We start from the raw sequence: 25842 nt of genomic DNA, 5'->3' as shown, positions 1-25842 counted from the left end.
GATGGACTGTTTTTTACTTTTCATTTGCTAAGCTCAAAAGGAGAGTCAAGAAATAGAAGGAATGGGGGGGTGTCTTTAAAATCAAGAATTAAAAGAATGAATTCAAGCTTATTACTTAATTCCAACCACTTTGTGACTTTCTAATGATCCATAAGACCACAACCCAAACTTTTCCAGCAAAGTTAGCCCTGCATCCCCAGAGCAGCACAGAATACTTTGAAGCAGTGGGAAACACAAGACTTCATATATTCGACAACTAAATGTATAACTTAATGAGTCGGAGAGCCTGATTAACAGGGACAATCTGTTGAGTTTAAAATTCAGCTGGACATGAGCAGCCTGATCCAACGTCTAAGGTGGCCCTGCTTTGAGCGGGGGTGGCTAGACACGATGACTGCCTGCGGCCCCCTTCTGACCTAAATTCTTCTCTGATTCGATCAGGAAGAAGTCCTAGAGAAGTCCCTTCATCTTAAGGGACTTGAGGTTGCTTGCCTTTTTTAGGCTTTCAGTTCAGGGTTGAGAGACAGTGCCTGCTAGGGCTCTACAAATGCAGATATCTGAGCAAAAACCTGAGCTGCACAGTCTTTTGCTGATGGCAAAACTTCCATATTGCAAAGCCAGCTTTAAAGTACCCTCCCTCTGGGAGCCCACAAGAAGGGCAAAGCAAAAATAAGCTATTGTACCTGCAGAAGAAATGTTTGAGTACAGTACTGCAGTTTTTCAATTAACTCGCTGAGCAAAAATGCCTGAAACGAGCAAGCCGTTGCATCTGTTACCTGCTTCCTCCCATCTCTCTTCATGTGCATTGTTCAGCATTTAAAAAACCGCTACCCTTTCTGATAACTCCCCTTTGTAATCAAGGTAATGCAAAGTAAATACTTACTTACATTTATGTATTAAAACAGCTTGGCCTATCTACAAATGAGAGCCATATAAATCCCCACTTAGGAAAGGTTGTATTTTAAAACTGGAACAACAGCTTTATCCATAATTCAGCAAAAACGCAATAGAAAAGCAAAAGAAAAAATTGCAGAATGGACAAAATAATTTTAATTGCACTAACTTTTAATGAGAATACTCCCTGGGTGGAAAGTAAAGTGTATGTACACATGCAGAAAACAGCAGAGCCTGGAACTAACATGCATTGCTCAACTTTGTTATTTGCTCTCCAAAGCAGCACTAGTGTAACCCTGCTTTTGTGTCCTGTTACGATAAACAAAAAACCCTTCATAAGCTATAATGAAGCAATTGGAAGGCTACAGGCAATAAGTTTACTACAGGCAATCCAGTTTACGGGATACTTAGATCAACTGATTTTATCTGCAGAGTTTGCAAGTGCCACAAAATTGCAAAAGCAAAACCTCCAAAAAAGTTGAAGGTACATATACATTTTTTTGTAGTTGACATACCCTTACTTATTACCATCAGCAAGCTCTTTAAAATAAATCTAATCCCTCTTTAAATAACGTAGTTCAAAGTGCACTTCATTTACTTTAAGTTTAATAAAAATCACCCTGCTATATCGTGTATATTTTTAAAAAGCAAACGCACAAGATGCGAAATTCAACCTGTGTTTTAAACTGGGCAGAAACCTCCACCACCGTCATAAAGGCAGTCGAGCTTAGATCATGTCAGACTTTGATCTTTCAGAACATCGCGCTCACTGCTCCGGTATTTTAGACCAGCTTTTGGTGTTGCTGCCTCTGCCTTTGCTTCTTGAAGGCAGGAGCCTGTGGAGGACTTGTGGTAAGAGACACAGGCATGGCTGGAGGACCCCAGAGCTCGTCTGCTGAGAGGCAGGATGGCTCGAGGCGGGAAGCACAGGGCTCCTTTAGAAAGATGCGGTTTGATGGCTTGTCAGCCCACCGCTGGGTGTGAGCTGGCGGCGGTGATCCTCCCCAAAGCTGGCTGTTCGGAGGAGGAGGAAGACATAGACATTGCCTGTTGCTGGTGGGCTTGAAGTTGGGAGTTTCAGAGCCCCCTGTGCTGCTTGTATTATTTGTTCTGCCACGATGGCCAGAGCATGTTAACTACCACAGGCCACAGAAATCCAAACTGGAGACCAAGCATTCGCCTGTGTGTGGTGGCATGGCTGAAATGTGTTCAGTGGTGCTTGGGCAGCACAACCTAGAGCATTCCTAAGCTTTGAGAAAGCCTTGCTTCATCTAGATCAGACAGAAGCTTCTGGGCGTGCCTGAGGATGAGCACACACGAGCAAGTGAGTGTGGAGAGACAGGGAGAGATGGCCGCAAATGAATGAGTTGAAGTGTCTTTTGCAAGCACCCCACACCGCGTTACCCTGCAAGGACCATACTGGTGGGCAGAGAGAACCATGACCCCTTCCTTTATCATCTTTAGTGAAAGGCTCACTGACCTTTAAAGGTTATCAGGCAGTGTTACTAGACACTAGATAAAACCAAACTTTATAGAGCTAGGCGTGCAAAAGACAGCAAACTTGGCCACGCCTTTTGCAATGGAGAAAGAAGCAAGCTTCACACCTCCTCCTCTCTGCATCTCTGCATACTTAGGCAGGGCCGGCCACGCGGTCAGTCTAGAAAGAAACTACAAAGGTTGAGCAAAAAAGACTATTTTGTCTTCAAAGCAGGAAATCATCATGGAGAAAAGCCAAATTCTGTAGAAGTAACCCCCAGAAAGTCTCTCAAAGGACATGCAGTTTCTGAACAGAGGTTCACGACAGCTTTGACCACATTGTGTGAGCTCCGACTGCACCATTTGTAGAGTAATACTACAAGGACAGCAGGTTCTCCTGTCTCAGAGAGGTGCTATAAGGATAAAATTCACTAATGCTGGTGAAAGATGCTTGGATGCTACAGGGAACAGCGCCACGGAAATGCCTATAAATACTGAATTTATATTTGCGTGTTATTATTGTGCCTTTGGGTTCTCTAAAATTGACTTGTTTTTAGTTTTGTGGGAATACCTTTAAAATTGGGAGCAGGGAGTAGTGTCTGAAAGCAGCATCCTAAAAAAGGGCAGCACAAGGTCTGAAGACTCTTGCTCAGGAAAGGGATGGGGGCGATGCCTGGGGGCCCTCATCTCTTCCCCGCCTGACCCTCTGACTATGGAGTATTCTGCAGGACAATGTCTTGTTCTGTCCTCAGCAGGCTTACAACACTGAAAGAGGCAAGAGCAGTAGTTGGTCACCCTTTAGGGAATGCTGAGTTCACCTTGGGATTAGGGTCAATTCTCTAAACACCTTTCTGTAGAGAAAAAGACTCATTTTTTCAGTTCATTTATATAATTTCAAGGCAAATCTGAGAACTGGGCAATGCATATTTCACCTGAGAGGTATCGCTCGTTTTTAATTTCTTTCAGAATATCTTTCAGTATCGGATTCAGATTCTTTCTTTCAGGATAAAGTTGTCCTTATGCAAAGCAGAGTGCCTAATAACCATTCTCAACTATTAAATAAGTCAATTTTGCAAGGACTGTAGGTGTCAAGCCAGAGCACCTTTTAGGACTACAGTACAGGGATCCTAGATTTTAAATGAAATGTTACCTCATGCATCATTTTCTGTCATACTTGTAGAATTCCAGTCAATTTCTCTCAAAATAAACATTGCTTTCTGGAATTTGTATACGTGCTAAAGCTACCAGTTTGGGTTTTTTAATAACAATTTTGCTTCGCTTTAAACATGTGGGTTTTCTCCAAACTCTAAAGAAACCAATGAAGGTAAAAACTTTGTACATTTTTAAATGACTGCTAAGGTCAAAAGTATGAAAGTATGTGTTGCATTGAGTGTTGTTTATGTATTTAACAGAGATGTATCTTTTTGCATTGTTAAAAAGAATGATCTATGCTTTCTTGGTGGGGGGATCTGTGCTCCAATATTGTCCAATAGCTTTCATATTCTAATTACTTTAAGTAAAGTTCTAACAGTTTGCATATGATTCATGATTCTGATTGCTTCTGTTTTATCGATTCTGATAATCTGACATGGTCTAAAGTGCTCTTCTCATTTGGAACAAGCAAAATACACCACCTGGTGAGAAATTCATCCAGCGTGCAAATTGGTTTTGAACTATGAGCATGATGCTGCCAACTGCAAGGTCTTAACTTGAAGTTAATGAAATCCAAGGGTATCTGTAAAATGATGCAAGGCAAGCCCTTTATTTCTACAAAGCCTCCAAGTGGTGTTGGTATGGAAATACCATGGTCAGAATACTTCTTCCACACCAAATCTGAAACTTTTATCATTCCTGTTAAATAGACATTTAGTACTTAAAAAGAGAGCATTATTCTCATCAGGCCAGGGCAAAGTCAGATGTCATGAGAAGATGCTTCATCCATCCATCTGGCAAGCCACCAAAGCTGTTCTTACAAAGCTGTGAAAACATTCCTTAACCAAAAATGTTTAGCGTTTCATTTTGAACAACGTGTCCCTGGGGCACCGCCGAATGACTGAATCTGAGCCACCCAGAGCCGGCGAGAAGGCTGACTGTGGGACTACAGCCTTAAATGTCTCTCCTGATAAGACACTTAAGCGGCCACTGTTCTTAAAAAGGTTGTGCAGAGGTACGAGGGTAGGCCTTTGCTCACACCTGCAGCCGAGCCCCCAGGACTCTGCTGCCTCAGCTCTCCTCACACCAGCCCACAGCAGATTCAGGCAACGCTCTCGGAGAGAAGCCTCGCTTCTCCAGCCCACAGAATGATCACCTCAAATACTGTTTTCAATTTTAGGCAACACGTGGTCTCCAGCATCCTACATCCCTACAGCCTGTCCTGCCTTAGGGTCCCTCACGCCTTGTCAGCCCTTCAGTTCCCGCCTGTCTCGTCTTGTCTCCCTGGGGCTCCCCAACCACCCTCGCAGCCCCTGGCATCTGGGGCCACATCCCCCCTGTAGTGCAGGGCTCAGCGGTTCCCCGGCCTCCGTGGGGTGCACCCCATCTTCCCTACGGCGGGGCCGACTTCGTTGTTTCCGCCGGCCCTCGCTGTGAGGCGGCACAGAGGGCCCTGGGAGACCCCGGAACGGGCCACGGCTCTTGCCATGGCTCACTCCTCCTTCCCGCACTCCAGCCACTGGCTGCTGTCCCCATGGCTAGAGAAGGGATCAGCTCGTGCCCGGCCATGTTCCGGCCCGAGGCCAGGAACGCCGAGTTAGGGCACTGCCTCAGCAGGCGGCACCGCCCCGAGCCGCTCACAGGCGTGCGCTGGGTAGCCGCTGGCACCCGCCGCTGCCTTCCCAGGGCCGCCGGCAAAGACCACGGCCTGACCTTGTCCGGCTCTCCCTGCCGAGAGCGCTGGCCTGGCAAGAGGCCATGATTAAAAAAAAATAAAATTTAAAAAAAAAAAAAAGGCTCTGATAGGACTCAGAAAACGATACTGCCTTTGTGCCTGCTGGCCCCTGCGCCCGCTCCTGAGGGCGGGGGCAAGTGAGCCAACATCCCCGGGGCTCAGAAGGCCAGAGCCTGTTTCAAAACAGGTGTGAGGAGCACTGCCACACCGCTTCATTTTGAGCGGATTGAGCGAGGCCAAAAAGCATAAACAGGGTCAAATGTGGTGAGTTTGACTTCTCAAACTAAGCTTCTTCTTTCAAGGGACAACATAGGCTTTATTTCTCTCTCCCTAAGCAAGAAAGGACCAGATTGTAAGCAGGTAAAAGGTAAAACATTCAACATGGTGGCAAATAGCATTATTTATTCATCTTTTTTGCTTGCAGTCTTGAAAGTCTCCTTTCCCTCCCTTCCTCCGACTGTTCCTCCATCAGTAACGAGGACAATTAGCTCTTCCCTCGATGAGGGACACTGAAATATAAGCCAGTTTATTTCCCCAAATGGCAGATCTCAGATGAGAGAGTCCTCAACCACAGACGGAAAGCCTTCCACCCGCAGAGGGTACCGCATGACCTTTGCTTTTGTGCCTAATAATCAGCGATAAAGGCAGGAGGAAGGTGTGGGAGGACACGGCTCTGCGGGAGCTCCACAGCATATGCACTGGTGGAGGAAGATGTGCTTGTTACCAGCAGGAAGAGAAAAGGGCTTGTTACCACAGACAGGCAAAAAAAAAAAAAATCCTGGAACTAACAGAGGTACGGCACAAAGAGAGCAAAAGCCTTGCTGTCATACTTCAGCTGGGCTTGTCTGTGACGGCACTCCTGAGCAAGATGTCAGGTGACTACAACAAACGCTCTCCCAGTCTCTGCGACACGGTCGAAACACCTGCAGGGAGGAAAAACAAAGCTGAGGAGCGGCTGCTGAGGAAGATACTACCAAGAAGAAAGTCAAGCATTAACACTCTATACATGCTGTTCTGTAGCTGTGGAAAAATGAGCCTCCTTCCTCTAGGTGACCTAAAAGGTGCAGCATCTTCCTGTGTCTCATCAGCACAGGAGCATTTTCCCAGCAGCTGGAGCCAGTGCTCCCAAAGCTACAGCCAAACCTACAGCTCTGTGCCGAGCCCACCTACCACCAACCGGTACTTAAGTCACACATCATCCAGAGCAGCATTTCTTTGAAGAACCAGGTGTTTTGGTGGCAAGCCCCACTGATGACAACATAGCCCCTGCAGTGCGACAGGAAAGGAAGTTTCACACCATCAGTTCCTTTGAACTTTCCACGAGCATAGACCTCTGTTGCCATTTTCCATCTTCTCCCTGCGAGGGCAGATGTGTCAGAATGGTGCATGCACAGGGTGGGGTGATGAGGGATGTAACAGCACCTGGACCTTTCATCTGGGTGTCTTGCAAACCAAATGATTGCAGAAGCCATCACAGATTTGCTTTAAACAGCCCTAAGAACTGCTCCAACTTAACTTTTTTTTTTTTAATAATATTTCCAATCACCTACTACCTTTAAAAAGGCCCTCAGTTATTTGGGTTAATTAAAAGAGGTTTTTTGTTTGTAGCATGGTTTGATGAAATAAAACCCAGCACGTCTGAGTAAGGAGAGCACTCTACAGAGGTCTCATCAGTAAATGAAGCAAACACCATGGAAGCACTTGATGCTCTAAAAGTAACATTAACATCAGATACTAAAAGCTAGTACGTAAGCATCGTGTGCCAGCCCCCTGTGGTACTACCTGCAGGAGTGCAGGAGGCCAGTGATGCTCCAGCTGGGTGTTTTCTGGAGACAATCTGAGGTGGCCTGGATGGAAAACACGAGTCTGAGAGACACAGCAGGAAACAGCATGGCCTGCCACTATGTGAGTGTTATTTAATGCAAGGGAAATAAACTGTTAACTCCCTGAATTTGGGGGTTTTGTTGTTGTTTTAGTTGTAAAAATCCCCTTTCCTCTTTCTTTTCAACCCTATCAGCCAAGCAGCTCAATGATGGCCCCAGAGAAGAAATTTTGTTATTGGTTCTTCTGCCCCCCTCAACAATATAAATTCAAAAGACACACTCAGGTGAGAAAACAGAAACTGCTGTTAACTCCTGCCTGCTGGCTTGCTGGAAGGAACACAGTCCTCCAAAATGCAAGTGCATCCTCTCGATTGCAGCTTGTTATACCCTGGCAGAGGAGCGAAGCTTTGGCAGCAAGAGATGAAACTGCCTAGAAGTGGCAAGCAGTAGGCTCTCACCCAAGTGCTTACATTCAGCTCTGCAGAACTACTCCGAGCAAAACATCCAGATCTTCTGCTTTAAAAGAAGGCCAAAATGTTACACTGTGCTTACATTAAAAAAATCCAGTCAAAGAAAGGGGCTCCAGAAAGCGTTTGCGTGAAACAGCTGCAGTTTGCAGGTTTATGGCCCATACTGTACATCCTCCTTGCTCAACATAATTTATTATTTCTCTTAACCTTTCATACAAAAAAAAATAATGATGCAGAAAACATTCAGAAACATGAAGAGAGAAGCAGTCCAGCAAGTGCTCCACCTCTAAAGATATAGCTCGTTATAGTCACATCCGTATGTCTATGGATGCAGTGTTTTACACTAAATACATTCCTCTCAGCTAGAAATAATTTTTGTCATCTCAGCAATTCAGGAACAACTCTATAGGCAGTAATAGAAGATTATTATCATGTTTATTCTGTTTTTCTAAGCACTTTACATCTTTATAAAACATCTATAGCTGAAACTGTTTTTTTGCCCTCTATAATAAGGACAGTAAAGATAGAATATGCTCTGTCACCTGCAAATGTGTTTGGAAACAAGCAGATTTATATGTTTTAAAAGTTATTTGATTTGCTCTTGGACAATCTAAGAATCCAACATCACTGTTTCTCAACATACATTATTCTTGACCCTCTATGGCCTTGTGTTTGTGTAAAGAGAGTACACGATCCTAGAAACACTGCTCAGGGTACACACAGCATGTCTCAGCTAAGCCTCTAATTCTTCACAGCCAGAATAATTTCTGTAAGACTCAAATGCGTCAATACATCACCTGAAGGCTTGGATGAATACATAAACAAAACCAGACACTTGGGAAATCAAAGAGAATACTTGGTACAAATTTCAACCACTACAAGCAGATTCTTATTTAAAATATAAATGGATTAACTATTTGATGTTCAACAAGACAAAAAAACCCAAATATCAAAGTCTCTTGCCACTTCATTTCACAGTGTGCCACACATATTCAAAATCTCTTTCATCTACCTATACACTATTAATTTTAACTAATATAACCCTTCACACAAGACTATAAAGTTAAGCTGATGTTGCTAAATCATGTTCTTCTGCGATCACTAGATTAAAGGGAAGAGCATTTTTGTTATATTACATTCACTAAGTGCAATTGGTATTTATCACAGAATCATTAAGGTTGGAAAAGACCTTTAAGATCATCAAGTCCAGCCATCAACCCAACACCACCATGTCCACTAAACCATATCCTGAAGTGCCATGTCCACACGTTTTTTGAATACTTCCAATGATGGCGACTCCACCACCTCCTTGGGCAGCCTGTTCCAATGCTTGACCATTCTCTCAGTAAAGAAATTTTTCCTAATATTCAGTCTAAACCTCCCCCTGATGCAACTTGAGGCCATTTCCTCTTGTTCTATCGTTAGTTACTTGAGAGAAGAGACTGACAGTCACCTCACCACAACCCCCTTTCAGGTAGTTGTAGAGAGCGATGAGGTCTCCCCTCAGCCTCTTCTTCTCCAGGCTAAACACCACCAGTTCCCTCAGCCACTCCTCATAAGACTTGTTCTCCAGACCCCTCACCAGCTTCATGGCCCTCCTCTGGACACGCTCCAGCAATTCAATGTCCTTGTAGTGAGGGGCCCAAAACTGAACACAGGATTCAAGGTGTGGCCTCACCAGTGCCGAGTACACAGGCACAACCACTTCCCTACTCCTGCTGGCCACACTATTTCTGGTACAGGCCAGGACGCTGTTGGCCACCTGGGCACACTGCCAGCTCATGGTCAGCTGCCTGTCAACCAGCACCCCCAGGTCCTTTTCTGCTGAGAAGCTCTCCAGCCACTCCTCCCCAAGCCTGTAGTGTTGCATGGGGTTGTTGTGACCCAAGTGCAGGACCTGGCACTTGGCCTTATGAAACCTCATACAGTTGACATTGGCCCATCGATCCAGCCTGTCCAGATCCCTCTGCAGAGCCCTCCTACCCTCCAGCAGATCAACACTCCCACCCAACTTGGTGTCATCTGCAAACTTACTGAAGGAGAACTCGATCCCCTCACCCAGATCATCAATAAAGATATTGAACAAGACCAGCCCCAAAACCAAGCCCTGAGGAACACCGCTTATGACTGGCCACCAACTGCATTTAGCTCCATTCACCACAACTCTCTGGGCTCGGCCATCCAGCCAGTTTTTTTACCCAGTGAAGAGTACACTTGTCTAAGCCATGAGCAGGCAGTTTCTCCAGGAGAATGCTGTGGGAGACACTGTCAAAGGCTTTACTAAAGTCCAGGTAGACAACATCCACAGCCCTTCTGTCATCCACTAGTTGGGTGACCTGGTCATAGAAGGAGATCAGGTTGGTCAAGCAGGACTTGCCTTTCATGAACCTGTGCTGGCTGGGCCTGATCCCTTGCTTGTCCTGCACATGCCCTGTGAGCACCCTCTATAAATGAACCACTCCATGATCTTCCTTGGTACCAAGGTCAGGCTGATAGGCCTGTAGTTCCCGGGATCCTCCTTCTGGCCCTTCTTGTAGATGGGTGGCAAGCCTCCAGTCTTCTGGGATCTCCCCTGTTAACAGGACTGTTGATAGATGATGGAGAGTGGCTTGGCAAGCTCCTTCGCCAGCTCCCTCGGTACTCTTAACTCATTTATAAATATTCATTTATGTATCATAAATGCCTGTTGCCTTTGCTGCAGTAGCAACGAGAAGTGACAAGCCAGCAGGTCCCTTCTCTGTGGCTTGGAAAGGAAAATCTCCAAGTGCCACTGGCTGGGAAGCAAACAGTCCTGGCATGGGTAAGCCCGGGCTGTCCCTCCGTGCTCTCCCCTCACCTCCAGTGACACCTCTCAGCAAACACACTGGGGCCCTGAAGCTCCAGGTAACCATGCAGTCCTGGGCTCCCCTGCAAAGCCACCCAAGCTCCAAAAGTCACCAAGCACCAGCGTCAGCTATAGACTAGAAGTGAACGTTTCCAGTGAATGTCCTGTGAAACACAAAACGGTTTGAGAAGGATGATACTAGTTTCATAATTATTGTAGCAGCTTTTCTTTTTCTTTTTTTCTTTTTTTTTTTTTTTGCTTAAATAAAACGTGGGTGGCTGCACAACAGATCTAAAAAGGACAGTGTCTAAATTTTCTTCTGTCCCAGCAAGCCACAAATACTCATGGAATTATCTGATTCTAGAAAAGTGAGAGAGAAAATTTTTAAAAAGTGCCTACCACATTCAGCCTACATAATAACATAATCTCTATAAACTAAGGGGTTTGGGGTTTTTTTCCAATCAAAAAAAAAAGATTTTTTTTTTTTTTTGTCAGACTGAAAGCTTGACACTGAAGAGCAAGTGCAGAGGCTACCTGCTGGAGTCCCTGCAGCAGCTGTCTGCCGCAATAGCCCAAAGGAAATATATCATGTCAAAGACCTGGTGGACAAGTGTCTAAAGAAACAACCCCAAACCCCACAACTCCAAAAAGAGGAAAACTGAGGAAACAATCCCCTGGAGGAGACAGCTGGCAATCCCATTCATTGCGTCACTCTTTCCTCAGCATGCCACAGTACTCATCCGACAGCCCTGATAAGACAATTTTTAGTCAGTACTGACTAGTTCTTCAATGGCTCAATACATCTTGGGGTGTTTTTTCGGCATCCCACCGACTTGAAGTTGTGAACAGAAATAAGAACAACTTATCAGCACCCATGCAGAAAACGAATGCTCTGGGGAAACGGGACTAGAGAATCACCTTTCTTGAGAGGCCTCTACCATGCTAAGCCTTCCTTATTTCACCTTTAACTCTGTAGAATTAATAACATTTTGTTTCCATTTCTCAGAGGTTGAGGTTCTCCTCCTCAACAAATTTGTAAATGGAAATATTCTTTGAATCCGCCTGGCTTGAAGCACGTTAGTCGGTGTCATAGGACAATTATTCATCTAGCAGCAAGCCTCCAGAACATGCTGCCTGTCATCTTCCACCGTTACCAAAAAAGGGAGCATTCATAAAGTACATTTGGCCATCTTCAAACATTCTTGGTCCTATCCTGCCAGCTAGCATACTGGGGGAACAAATGGCAATTATGTCGAGAAGACAACAAGATGCAAGGGCTGCACAACCAACACTATTAAATATTAGGGACATGAGATCACGAGCTGAGCTCTGCACTCAACACCCAATGCAAGAGCTCCCTCTCCCCACTTCCCTTAACACCTAAAATGGGATATGTGACCATGTCTGCTGTTCTGGTGAGAGACAAATTCCCACCCTGCTCTTCACTCTCCTCCTTTGATGATAGGGCTGTTGCTATCACACAAAAATGAACTCGGGCAAGATTTGGTCAAGCTTTGAGTCAGCTATCTGAATAAAGTTACAGCCTTGAACCAAACACACCTCCCTCCTGGGGGCAGCCACGCCATCACCATCAGGCTGGTTCCAGCCCAAGGTTCTCACAGCTGCACCCAGCCCAAGCTTTGCAACCTTGCCTGCTGCAGTGCCAGTTCAGCACATCTCCTACCCACAGCCAACTGTTCCCACAAGGTACAATGCCATTCTGTTCCCCTCCGCCCAGTCCAGTAAGATCACCTGGACTTCTGCTTTCCTTCACATGAAGAACATCTGCTGTACACTTCCACCAACAGAAATGAAGTTGGAGGACAAAGATCCATCAACTTTATAACATCTTTCTGACTAGGAGACTGAAGAAAAGCAAAACAAAAGCTTTGCGTAGACCACAATTTTTAGTGAAAAATACATACTTAAATGCTTTCTAAAAAGCAGTCAGGCCAAGTGAAAGCACTAAGATAGAAAGCAGGACATTTCCATTTAATATCTGAAAGTATGCTAAAATGGTTCAGAAGAACACACAGCTCCTTCCCCCAAAAGTATAAAGGGCAGAAGTTAGATGAAACAATAATGTTAAAGTAGGGATAAAGGATGGGCCTAAAGTGGATGAAGGTTGGTTTTTGTGTGTATGTGCGTGTGCGTGCGCGCCCCCAAAAATCTTACTAACTACAACTACTTTCTTCACCCCTACTAACGCCTAGGAACTCACATATTACACTATTAAAACTCTGGCCTGTACCTAACAAAGTACGCCAGGTGTCGAGTAAAGCATCTGCTTCCTTTAGTTTGTTGATCTTTAAGTACAGCAGCTATTATAAATTTATACACATGTAAGATTCATGAAGATCAGGGTGGGGGACAGAATTGATTTGACCTCCATTCCTCTTCCATCCCTTGCTTCCACTTCATTTGATGTATTGACTCTTTCAGTTTATTCAGCAGAATACGGGGATGGGACCCAACGGAAAAGCACTATTTATCCATTGTATAACTCTAGATGAAAAACCATCAGCTGTCAATTTTATACTGAAAATTTAAGTTAAATCAATATACTGCACACCACAGTACAGACTCATTGCTTATCTCCAAATATGGACAGAAAATATAAAGCAACATCAGTTTTTCTACTGTTTGTTACTCAACTTCCACAGGAACAATATGCGACTTAAGGCATACACGTACTTTGTGCTCAGTCCTGCATCTCTCAGTTTGACATACAAGCCAGTTATGTGAATTGTTTACATACCTAATGAATGCAAATTCAGCCCTTAAAAAGCCTCTGCTTTAGAGGTATTTGTCATACATTCAGAGCCACTGCTCTAAATGTAAAACAAAGATGTCTTTTTCAAAGAGGTGTTGATTAATTTCAATCTCAAGAATATGTGACAATTAGCAAGCATCAAGATTTAAATAATTGCAGTTATTTAGATCATAACTACAACTTTTCTATCAGAGCTCAGCAAGTTGCAAAAGCTAATTTATTTTTATTTCTCCTTCAGCATTAGTTGGATAACAGTAATTCAGAGAAAGTTTTTTGCTCTCCACATGCAAGCAGCAAGCCGGTAATTATTTGTTTTACATACATTGCTATGCTATTAGGATTTCAAAATTAAAAACTCAAAAATACAAAACTAGAGAGAACACAGGGCACAAAACAAGAAACAAAGTTTTGTAACGAATGGGCGTCATGGTTTAACTCCAGCTGGCAACTAAGCCCCACACAGCTACTTGCTCGCTCGCTCCCCCCACGGTGAGATGGGGGAAGAGAACCGGAAGAGTAGAAGTGACAAAACTTGTGGGTTGAGACAAAGACAGTTTAATAGGTAAAACAAAAAGCTGCACATGCAAGCAAAGCAAAACAAGGAATTCATTCACCTCTTCCCTTCGGCAGGCAGGTGTTCAGCCATCTCCAGGGAAGCAGGGCTCCAGCACGTGTGACGGTTACTCGGGAAGACAGACACCATCACTCTGAACACACCTCCTTCCATCTTCCCCCAGCTTTATATGCTGAGCATGACATCATATGGTATGGGATATCCCTTTGGTCAGTTGGGGTCAGCTGTCCCAGCTGTGCCCCCTCCCAGCTTCTTGTGCACCCTCCGCCTCCTCACTGGCGGGGTGCTGTGAGGAGCAGAAAAGGCCCTGACTCCACAAGCGCTGCTCAGCAATGACAAAAACATCCCTGCATTGTCAACAGTTTTCAGCACAAATACAAAACACAGCCCCACACTAGCTACAATGAAGAAAGTTAACTCTATCCCAGCCAAAACCAGCACACCTGGTTTATTTTTATTCCAAGAAATCTTCAGTAACAGCTCGAACTAGTTGTTTTAAAAAGGTAAAGGCAACATGATAAATATAACACCGAGTACGATAGACCTCATTAAGATGTGTCTAAACCGCATTTAGACCATTGTGAATACACATTCTCATTGTGTATAACAAATTAATTTTAAGTAGAACAAAACAGAAGAATTTGATGTTTTGCATGCCAGAAGTTTTGCATGTCATTTCCTACAAAATACTTGAATGAAAAAAGTTGGTTTTATAATCTTACCCCTTTTCTATAAGAAGGCCTTCTAAGAGAAGCCAAGTGATTTGTGTATGACTGCTGTTTCATTTAAGTCAACTTTCACTCTCTTGTTCTGAGAATCATCTGTAGGGCATACTTACACTTTAAGCTAAAGGTGAAGGTTTCATTATTTTATTAGATATGTCAACACTCCCAGCATCTCATAAATTTTTCTTAAATTATTCCTTCAATTTAAAGCATAATGAATTATTCTAAGCCAAAAAAGAACCTCCCACATACTCCTCCCAAGAACAGCGAAGCTGCACCAGTTTACTTCCATCTACTGCACTTCCTGGACGAATTAAAATCCTGCTGTTCCCCACAGCAGCTACCAGCGAGCATTAACATTACAGGAACAGTAATATGAACAGACATGGAAGTTAGTGGGCATGTGGTTATCTCATACCAGCTATCATAACTGAAGAAGGAATTCTGTGTAAGTTTTGAATTTGTGACCTACTAAGAAACAACTTTTATACTCTCTTATTATCAAGTCTCTTTGCTATGATCCTCTCAAGGGGTTGAAAGGGAATGAGCTCTCTATTTTCAGTGTAACAGACAACTGGCCTCTAAATAAAAAAAAGAGATATTCATGTTGGAAAAACCCCAAAGCATTAGAAAACTTTACATAACATCTCTTAAAGCATAAACCATGGCAGGCATTAAATTTCAACTGCAAAAGAATTATATTGCTTCCCGAGACCCAAGATTTGTACAATTGCTTCTAAGCAGCATTACAAATATCAGTCAGGAAAATGGCACCCTACTTTTTCAGAAATTTCAATTCATCATTACCTCATTATTTCAGGGAGCAGCAGATCAGCTCACGTCTTACCACAGAGCCTCACCACCTTCTTAAAAGAAGTAAATCTACAGTTTTTGCATTCCTATTCAGAGTAAGCCCTTCAAAAAAAGAACTGCAGGAGTTTCCTTTTTTTTTCCTAATGGGCAACAGAAGTCATACTTGCAAAGTTTTTACTCTTTAAGGTAGTACTTATTTGATATTTTAGTTAACATGTAAACTTCTAAACCATGCATTTCAAGTTGTTGTAGATTTACTAACACAGGTTTCATCATCATCCTGTTTCAAAATAGCACTGGAAATCTCAATAAGCAGCACAGGTTTGTCTGCCAAAAATCACTTGTTTACAGCATAGTCTCTTGGCACATTCTGACTGGAATATTATAATGTCTGTCATCTTCAGTTATGAGAGTCACCACAGGCCAATCCTCCTCTGGGTCATTGGGATAAAGTGTGATGAATTCATCAGTACTATATTTATACAGTCGATACACTTGGATGGTATATTGCAGAGCGTAAGCAAGGAGAAACATTTCCACCTACATTGGAAAAAAGAAGAAATATGATGTGTAAAATTAAACATACATTTCATATGATATTTCTCAAAAATACTAATACCTATCAGATGTAATTTTTTAAAAAAATTTTAGAAGTAAATGAGACTGCGTATACATAAGCATCTCTAGTTCAGTATGTCGATCATTCAAGCCATTCTTAACTTGCTGAACAAATACATCTAAGATACCACGTCTTTAACATGGAGCTCTTCATACCAACAATGGTACAGTGAGGTATTAGTCCTAAAGAAAAGCTACTTCACACAGAGAATCCCACCTCGCTGCTGCCATGAACAGGTAGGAAAGACATTCTCTCATATAGGTATTCATCCCATTAAGTCACTAAGCAAGACAGAAACAGGTTTCAGGCACAGATCCTTTCCCTCTTAGAGGATACTCTGAACTCTCTAGCCAAATAAAAAGCAGATAGGAGCATCAGCCGCGAGACAGAAATCAATGTTTAGAAGGAAGGCCTTTACAGACTCTTCTACAAGCAAGTGGTTCTACTGTATTTTTCCCAGTGAAAGACCAGACACTACACCATTAAATTTAGCCAGACCAACAAAAGCTGTGTGATTTCTTAAACCACTTAAATCCAAAATCTCCAGAACAGGAAACCACAACTGTAAGAACAATCGCTCCTTACTTGTTCAAGACCTCCACTGTGACCAATATGATTCAAGTGATTACGCATTAACTGACAAGGGTTGCTCGATGTATCCCGTGCAAACAGTAACCATGAGAAGACAGGAACTCTCCTTCCATTTTTATCATCATTGTATAATTCGATGGCAGTGTTAAGCATCAAGAATTTCAGCGCTTCATAGAGACTATACTCCTCCTCTTCATTTTTAAACAATTTATCACAAGCTTCTTGTTTCTCAGTAGAACCTTTGATTTCACTTATATTCTTCCACTATAAAAAAAACCACACACATACAGCATGTACCAATATCCATTAACATGCAAGAGCTGTAAAAAGCCACTTGTGAATTGTCAGACATACAGCACTGACACTTAGAATTTGAATTTGTGAAGGGCTTTGTACCTTTCTAAAAACACTCCAGAATATTTCCACAGCTGTAGTCCTATCAAGGTCAAGTTGAGTTAGTCTGATTTTGCTTAAATTAGTCTTAAAGCAAAGCAAAAGAAGGGGATGTTGGAAATTGTTGCAAGGTGGCAAAACAAATATTGTCATGGTAAAATAAGCAATAAGTTTCCTGTGTCAAATCCTACATCTTTCATATTCTTTACATTTCAGTTACTCAGAATGCGTATTTCATTCCTGCCCTCAGAAACTACTTGAATGCAGCCTTTAAAATATTCTTAGAAATAAAAAAAGAGTGAATATGCATACATAGTAAGACAGGAACAACTAAAGAGTTTTTAAATAGGTTCCAGAGTTTCAAGGGGGTAAAGATGGGACCAAGTAATATACTACGAACACAGAAAGGACACAACCATTTTCCTGTTATGTTAACCTAGAATAAAAATGTATAAACATGAAACAAACTACTCCTTTGAAATTATTTTAGCATTATTCTATTGGGTTTTTTCCTTCCATGACCTGTTCAAGGTAGAAACAGCATTTATCCACAGTACACATCACTTCTTCAAATAAATACAAGAAACAACAGAAGGAAAATGTTACTCTATTACATGAATTTCTTCACTGAACCCTGTCCAATACTCTTTTGCAGAGCTGCTTACAAATTAATTCCAGCATCAGCTAAGGCAAGCCGTGGAAGACCAGAATCCCACAGATCTGAACAGACATTCTTTCCTTGATTTTTTTTTTTTTGCAGTTTACATACAGAAAAGGCGGGGGGGGGGTGTCCCCCCCAACTAGTGAAAGCATCATTATGGTAAATTCACCACACACTGTCTTTTTTCTTATTTGCAAGTCACCAAGAATAAACACTTTTCCAACCTTTCTCCTTAGAAGCACTAAATATTCTTTAATTTCATCACTTATTTCTCCCATCTTCCTGCCCAGTTTCTGTTTTAGCTGCCACTGTTTGATCCAGTCGTATTTGCTCAGCAAGTTCTCAGGAAGCTGGAAGTTAAGAGAAGACAGCTTAATTAACAAAATCTTGAAAGGAAAAGCCACCATCCTTGCACATTGTTACTTTATTGAATTTATTGTTATTATTTTACATTTTGCACCTTAAAATGATCCCTCATATGTTCTTCTGAACAGATGTCATATTAACATGACCATAAACTGAACACAACTGCATCTTTATAATACTTGCTGGATAACAGTCAGAATACTAGTCTACTGCTATTCCCTGATCTAATCAATACATAAGCACTGGAAAAACTAATCACCCTAAGTTACTCATGGCTTTTTTTTTTTTTAATTAAAAAAACCTCCAGCAGCAGATGACAGTGACTGTGTTTGAAAAGTGTCCCTGAAACAACAGAAGAGAACGTCAAAGATGTGATGACATCCATCAGATAGAGCCAGAAGTCTTGGTGGAGTGCAGACTACTTAGTCCAGAACACACAAACTGTGTTTTCTCTTCCGAGAACATAATTAAAACACTATGGGGATGGTTTTCTGATAAAGAAGAAAACAACCTGAGGATTAGTGGATGCACCAGATCATACCTCAGCCTCAGAACTGCCTCTTTTACTTCTCACACGCAACGCCTGCTCAGTTAAGAGCTTTTACATGTCTCTTGAAGGACCTCATGGCAGTTGCATGCCCAGTTTTTTACCTTCATGTATTAACCCATTTTACCGGAAGAGTAATTGTATCTCACATTGAATTAAATATTTGCCTAAAGCAGCACATATACCATCAGCCATTACCAGCCAGTTTTCATTTTATCAGGACTCTGAATTAGTAATATGCTCTCTTTCATGGCAAGCAAGTATTTAATTTTTCAGATATACACAGACCTTCCCCCACCCCAGCCTGGCATCCTATGCTAATTTGACATACAGAACTAAATAATAGAACATTACATGGCAGTAACTCCTGCAACTAGAAATGTGCATGTAAGCATAGGTTTTAATATATTTTAAAAAAACAAACTTTGTTGAAATTGTACTGCTTGCTGTCACCACACTCTCTCTTAATGAATTGAAGCATAGGTCATATATCAGTTACTCATCATTTTAATTAGTGCATTTTATTAAATAAGTTGTACACCTTTTTAAAAACGTTAATTACCATGATACGACACACTTTCCTCTATAAAGCAGTAGGAAAAAATAGGTGAATATCATTTAAAAACTGTCAAGTACATAATTTTTAAAAGTTTGCAGGTTTGTTAAAGGAGCACTGGGAAACTATCTTGCACAGTCTGACAATGTGGAGACAGTTGTCAGCTGAGAGAATGTTTTTTCTAAAAACGAAACCATTTTAGAATGTACTGATGCAGTAAAAATATTTCTATGAAATGTTTCTAATCAGTAATTACAAAAACACATCAGCAGACGTTTACTTAACAATGACAGTGATCGAAACGAGAAATTTTAAGATGGCATTAAACTTATACAGGAAGGCAGTAAGAGCAGTATGATTCTACCTAGACTCCTAGCCTACAACACGGAGTCTGCATCAGACATTCTTCAATTATATTTCCAGCAGCAACCTGGACAACTGGAAACTTACTCTCCTCAAGCGTGCCACTTTTGTATAGGCAGCTTTTTTTCTTCCACGTTCACTGATATCACCAAATAGACTTTGTTGACACAAGACAATTGCTGGAATATTTTTCTTCTACTCTTACTAAGATGCCTTGCTTTGTTTATCCATCAATGCTCCATAAGGACTGTTCTACCTATCAGGCTGGAGTTGCCCTTACACACTTATTTCAAGTTACTTTTCAGATGCAGGCAATACATACATTCTGGAAAGCCTGCAGCATCCAATTTGTTCATCCACTTCTAAAGAAACCATATTTGGCACACAAGAATACAGATAATAATTTTTAAAAGCAGGGGTTTGTTTCTGTTCAAATGTGCAAATTTCAAATAAGTTGTCTATATTTTTTGCTACTACCAACTGTCTTACGGGAAACCTCTTACTGCCATATTACCTGCATTAAGAAGAAACCAAGAGGGCAAGATGAAGACAGACAAGTTACATTACAGTCAGCATTACAGTAACATTTCTACATTATAAACCAGAAACCAAGGGGACCTGGACTCAATTCCAAGTTGAAAGAATCACTGTAAACAGACAAGAAAACTGAATATTACCACTTCTGAACTGAAGTGATATTGAGAAGTGAGCATATAGCATAACAGGGAAATGAGATCATAAAATTATCCAATAGGTTAGAACCAACATTCCTCTACTGTCAGAATATCAGTTTGACACATACCATAATAAAATCCTCACTCTGCAGCCAGTTTGGTAACTGGGTAGCTTGGCTTAGTGCCTGGAACAGAGTTGCTCTGAGAGCACAATAGTTATCTCCTCGTACTCTCCTTATAGATGCAAACTTTTGAGCAACTGCTTCATAACCCTAGAAAAACACAAAACCCAAACAACATTAAAGCATTAGCAAAACATTTTAAGGTCATGCACTGGTATCATAAAAGATATTGGAATATTAGCATCCAAACGTTAATGCTGTAAAAAAAATGGATTTGACCCACTAGCCATCTTGGAAGTTCAAACGCTTTTATGTCACAAATTATGCTTTGAAAAAAAACATACGTCCCTTAGTTCTGCCGAATAACAAACAAGAAACCAAAGAAATCTAAGTAGATAATTGGTTGTAGCACTTATTTGATGACAGAACAGAAATATCATTGAAATGTGGGTAGCTAACCCACTTGCTTAAAAAAATCCAAACATACACACACAAGACTATAAATCTAAAAACATATCATGCTCACAAGTTTCAGCAATAGATTATTCTATTTAGGCAATACATGTCACACATAGTTTGGTTTTACTTCAGGGAAAATTTGTATTTACACTGAGACATCTTGATGCATGGCTCAGCACATTTATCCCCTCTTTGCTGTTCCCATATGTACATTCTTAGCAGAAGCAGCAATGTTGAAACATAACTTCTGAAGTTCAGCATGTCTCTTCAGGTAACCTAGCAAGATCCAATGCCTTGTGCATCTGTATTTCTCTTACCAATCTCTTGAAGGTGACACATGGATCTTTTGATTTATGGGAAGTATTTTTTTAGGCTTACTCATACATAGCACTAAATTTTCAAGTGCTAAAAAACCAAAACCAAACAACAAAAAAACATCCAACCAACCTAATGCTTTATTTCTACCACTCTAGTTCAAGATTAATATAAGAAAACTAGTCCGAAACCTCCAAAAAAAAAAAATTCAGGAAACATTTAAGAAAAACAGAGCCTATTCATTAAAACACCCCATCTTAAAAATACCAATTTCAGTAATTTGCTTTCTGTCAGAAAGTTTGGTTATCTGCTCTGCCATTTCAACCACCCACAAGATCACCATTTTATGGTAATAAACTGAATTTAAAACTTCAAATTGAAAACAGTAATGAAGAACAGTATTAATCAAAACCCTACACTATCAACAAGTAGCTTTACCAAAAAACACATTTTGAGTGAGTATGAACAAAACCATCTTCCATCAGTCATCAGCAACTTCTAAGACCAGACACTGGAAAACACTGCTATTGTATTTCCTGTTTTAAAGACAGTTCCCAAAGGAAATCACCTACTAAACATACAAATGAAAACAAAAAGCCTAACAAAATTCAACACAGAGAGAACCAGTACCTTTCTCATCCTTTTTGCTACTGGTGTATTTCCTCTCCATTCTTTTCTGCAATACTCCATGATGTCCATTTCAGGTGCAACACTTAGTTTATATTCTATCAAAACAGAATACATAACATTATACTGTGAACCTTGAAACTGAACAACACAGAAAAAGTACTGAATTTCTAAGTACACTCTATCACTTTAACACTGGTGCCAAAGGAGACTGGCAGCACAACCTACAGCTACTAAGTAATTATTGGAGGGGGGTGGGGGGAACCAGCTTGTGCTGAAAATGACAAGTGAACAAAAATGATGATGTAGTCCAACAAAATAGAGAACACTGCTCCTCTCTTCTGAAAGAGACTAACTGACAAAGAGTAGAAATTAGTACGCTTAATTTTCTTAACAATCAGAAAAATGTTGGGCAAAGGCCTCTCTTCTTTCAGCAGCTGGACTGTAAGGAAGAAAGACAATAGAGCTTTCTGATTAAGCTAGAAACAATGGTAGAAAGAAGAAATACAGTTTTCTCTTGGAATCCCAACAGCATTCATTCCAAAAGTAATACAGTTATTAAGGAATCCCAGCAACAGATGCTGCTATAATGACTATAGATCAGTAATTTTCAAGCACAACACTCATAACATAGGCTATATGACTGCTTTCCAAAGGATTCATGTTCTCTTGTAAAGTAACTAGAGAAACACAGGGAAAAAAATATTACAAGCAACTAGTTTTACATAAAATTGATCTTTTCATGAATTAAACTGTACAACATAGTCACTGTAAGTTGTTTCTATTGCACGCGAAGACATCTGTGCACAAAAATCCTTGGAAATAAGAGCATCAAAGCATCATAAATTAGTGCTACAATGAATTTTAATACTGTATTTGAAACAGACTTCAAATGTACCTGAAGAGCTTGTCTCACAAAGTAGTATTTTCTCTCTCTCTATTTCTTCTGCGTCACGATACATGTCCTCCTCACTGCAATAAAAATCAACACATAACACATACTTCATATAACAGCACAAATAGTAATTTACGTTTTTCTCATGTTTACAACTACCGGCAAGTACTTAAGTCTTTCTTCAAGTATTTTTTCATCTTGATTTGCTTTCCATCTTATACATTTTCTTAAAACCAACATGAGTTCTCAAAAAAAACCCGTCAACTGTTGCCCTCTCTTATTTATGACACCTACACTAGTAATGAATCACTGCAGGAATTTCTCTTCTGCTGATTGTATGGGCACTACAGAGCACTGAAGTCCCTTTCTATTTGCAAAGGTTACAGGATAAACTTGCAAAAGATACAAGCCAAAATGCCTATTTGCTGAGTATACAAATACTGCAACCCAAGCATGCAACTAAGAATGCATTACTCACCAGAGCTTTATACCTGTGCTCCACTGGGTCTGAGCAACCTGCCTAGTAATGAGCAGAAAACGTGACAGAATATTATGATGAAAAGTAGCCAGCTACCTGCAGCTGGTTTGAATGTTACAAACTCAAAGAAAACAAAATTCTAGATGTGATCCAAACTGCAGCCTATAGGCTAATTGAAATCCAAACATTTCTTCCTCAAATAATATGGATTTTTTGATCAAGGTATGCTGTCTTAAGAGTCAAATATCTCCATCTGAGCCTCTAAACAGACATTCTGAACTCAAGGTATGACCATGAGTGAGGAAATGATGGCCTAAAAGGCCACTGTTTCTATGCATAGCCTAGCATTATCAAGAAGAGACCTCAAAGCTAGGGTGTGAACATTACTATTGAGAATGGAGGTCCATGCAGTGTTCAAAAAACAGAACTGTAAATTGCACATTCCTTTAAATGTGATTCTGAGTGGCATTTGTCATATAATTACACCTAGCAAATAAACTTTAAAATCACAGTTTCACAGCTAAAATACTTCAAAAAAATTATACATCACCAAACGTATTAGTAAATCATTTAGGCTTACGACTAAAGAAGGTTACATTGAAAGTTTGTATTTTTAAGAAACTACATGTGTGGGGAAAAAAAGCGTAAGGCTATTATTCATTGCCCACTAGTATTAGTACCTTCTAATCTACTACTCAGAAAAAACCCAAACCCAGTGTGCTTGCAAAAGACCAGGAAGAAAGTAAGGCAGTGACCTTGCCCCATCTTACACTACTAAGAGAGGGCAAGCAGTTAGGAGGACTGCAAGAAAGGCTTTAATGTAGCCAGCTGGTACTTAGATTACTCTCATTAAACTTGAAAGAATACCCGGGTAAATTACGGCTCTGTATTTCTTTTTCTTTATACCCAAACAGTTTACTTAAAGATAACACTTCTAACCCGTTTGCATACCTTTCCCTTAGAACAAAAAAAATGCTTAAAGACAAATATAGGTTAATATCAGGAAACTGTCACCTCCTGTGCAGTCATATGAAACTACAGTTTAGCTTTCACTCAAGTTTCAAGCCTTTTAACTTTCAAACTGGGTTTCCTGGGTGCTCAAGTAGCTGCTTGAAATCCGATTCATAACAATACTACATAACTATTAATTAAAAGAGAAACAATAGATGCAGTAGATATTAAACACACTACTCCATGAAGAGAGTACTACCTGCTGAGAAGAAAAATCACAGAAATACTTATTCCAAGTCCTTATCCTTGTTACAGTGTGGCACTGGACAAACCCTGACTTCCATGCATAATCTTATTTCTCAGCAGAGATTAAGGTTAGCAAAGAATTTCAAGACTACTTATTAACCTTGAAAATACTATGAAAAAAACAAACCACCCCACCTACCCCTGCAAACATGAACAAACCTGCCTCTACAAGGGATCCCATGGGAGGTGGTGGGGCAGGGAAAGCATTATTTTGGGATACATGCTTGAACACAGGTAGGTTATAATGCACAAAGAGAAAAAAGTGCTCAACTTTGTAAACTAGTGTGGTCACTCAAAAAAGAAGTTTGCTGTAAAGTAAGCAGTGTTCCTCCATGTTCCTTCTGCAGATATTACCCATCTTTCTTTCCAGGACTTGACAAAAATAGAATCCATAGATTCAGAACCTGACAGATTAACATCCAGCATAAACAAAGTACTGCAATTTAACTAAGTTGCTTTGAAATCAAGGTAGCTAAGAGGTGCAATCCATCTGCACAGGCACTCTCATTTCAGAGTTCAAAGTGCATCTTAACATTGTTCTAACATAGCAACTGTTAAGTAAATATGTGGAAAGAATAATGTGGAAACTAAAGCCTTTCCTCATCTTCACATTAATATTTGGCAACAGCGTGAAAATGAAATAACAGATGGAGAAGAATAATTAAATGAAAATATGCATGCACAAACGAAAAAAACCCTAGTGTGTACCCTAGTGCATGGAACTAGTAAATCAAGATTCTGCTGAACCAAAGATACCAAGGAGAAAAAACAGGATGTCAGATTTTACTTGGAGTATCCTGGGCTTTGCATTTTAAAAACAAACAAACAAAAAAACCCAAAACCGCAGCAAGTTAAGGCGACAGCAAGTGAAATTAAGCTGGAGAGAAGGGAAAGGACTATGGGCAAAATATAAATAGTTTTATACTAATAGATTTGCAGGACTAGAACAAGACTTTCACTAAGTCACTCACATATATGAAATCTTGCCAAGAAATTCACAAATGTAAAGTACCCTTCCCTTTCTATAGAAAAGCTGTAAATATATATTAAAAAAGAAAATCCTCACCTGTCCTCAGATGATTCCATTGCTGAACAATTACTCGACACAGGTAGATATAGTTCACAGGTTCCAGATGCATCCTGATCGGTCACAAGTGATTTAATCATATCTGTCTTCTCAGGTCTCCCAGTACTTCTGTATATATAGTCTCTTCTTATTTCCAATGTAGACTGCTCTTTTGGGTCACTAGTTGCGTTTGGTGAAACATGTTCATTAGAAGGAACATCAACAACCTTTTCATGCTTCGCCAACTGTATGGCAACACTCTCTTTTCTCTGTGTCTGTTCTGCACCCACAGAAAGGCTGGCTTGTTCTGTCATCCACCCTTGAAAATTATCCTGGCTTTGAAGAATGAAGAAGTACATGAAGAGTATCTCTCATGAAAGAACAAAAGCACATGTTTTAAGAAAATTACAGTATTTCGATAGTTATATTCAGAGTGTAGTTAAATTATTCAAATGCAGAACAAAAGCCAGAACAGTTCAGTGAGATGATACAGCACTCACTGCCTTGGCTAGGCAATTTAATTTCTTACTGAGCCTAATCTGTGCCTGTTCCTCAAAGACACCCCATGCTAGAATTCATGCCCTGACTGCGCAC

The 25842-nt window shown here is 40.8% G+C and overlaps 1 protein-coding gene across 1 annotated transcript; it reads right to left on the bottom strand.

Moving 5' to 3' along the window:
• Positions 1 to 15604: 15604 nt before the first annotated feature.
• OTULIN (OTU deubiquitinase with linear linkage specificity) lies at positions 15605 to 25607 on the bottom strand (the record flags this gene model as incomplete). Its single annotated transcript, XM_082014806.1, has 7 exons — positions 15605 to 15799; positions 16464 to 16733; positions 17748 to 17873; positions 20158 to 20301; positions 21556 to 21650; positions 22451 to 22524; positions 25249 to 25607. 7 exons carry the CDS (start codon positions 25605 to 25607, stop codon positions 15605 to 15607), a joined length of 1263 nt encoding a protein of 420 aa, XP_081870932.1.
• Positions 25608 to 25842: the final 235 nt, after the last annotated feature.

Source organism: Phaethon aethereus, assembly GCF_964289735.1.
Source record: "Phaethon aethereus genome assembly, chromosome: 2".
Classification (NCBI taxonomy): Eukaryota; Metazoa; Chordata; class Aves; order Phaethontiformes; family Phaethontidae; genus Phaethon; species Phaethon aethereus.
Note: the sequence above shows the minus strand (reverse complement) of the source record. Positions and strands in the feature narration are given on the sequence as shown.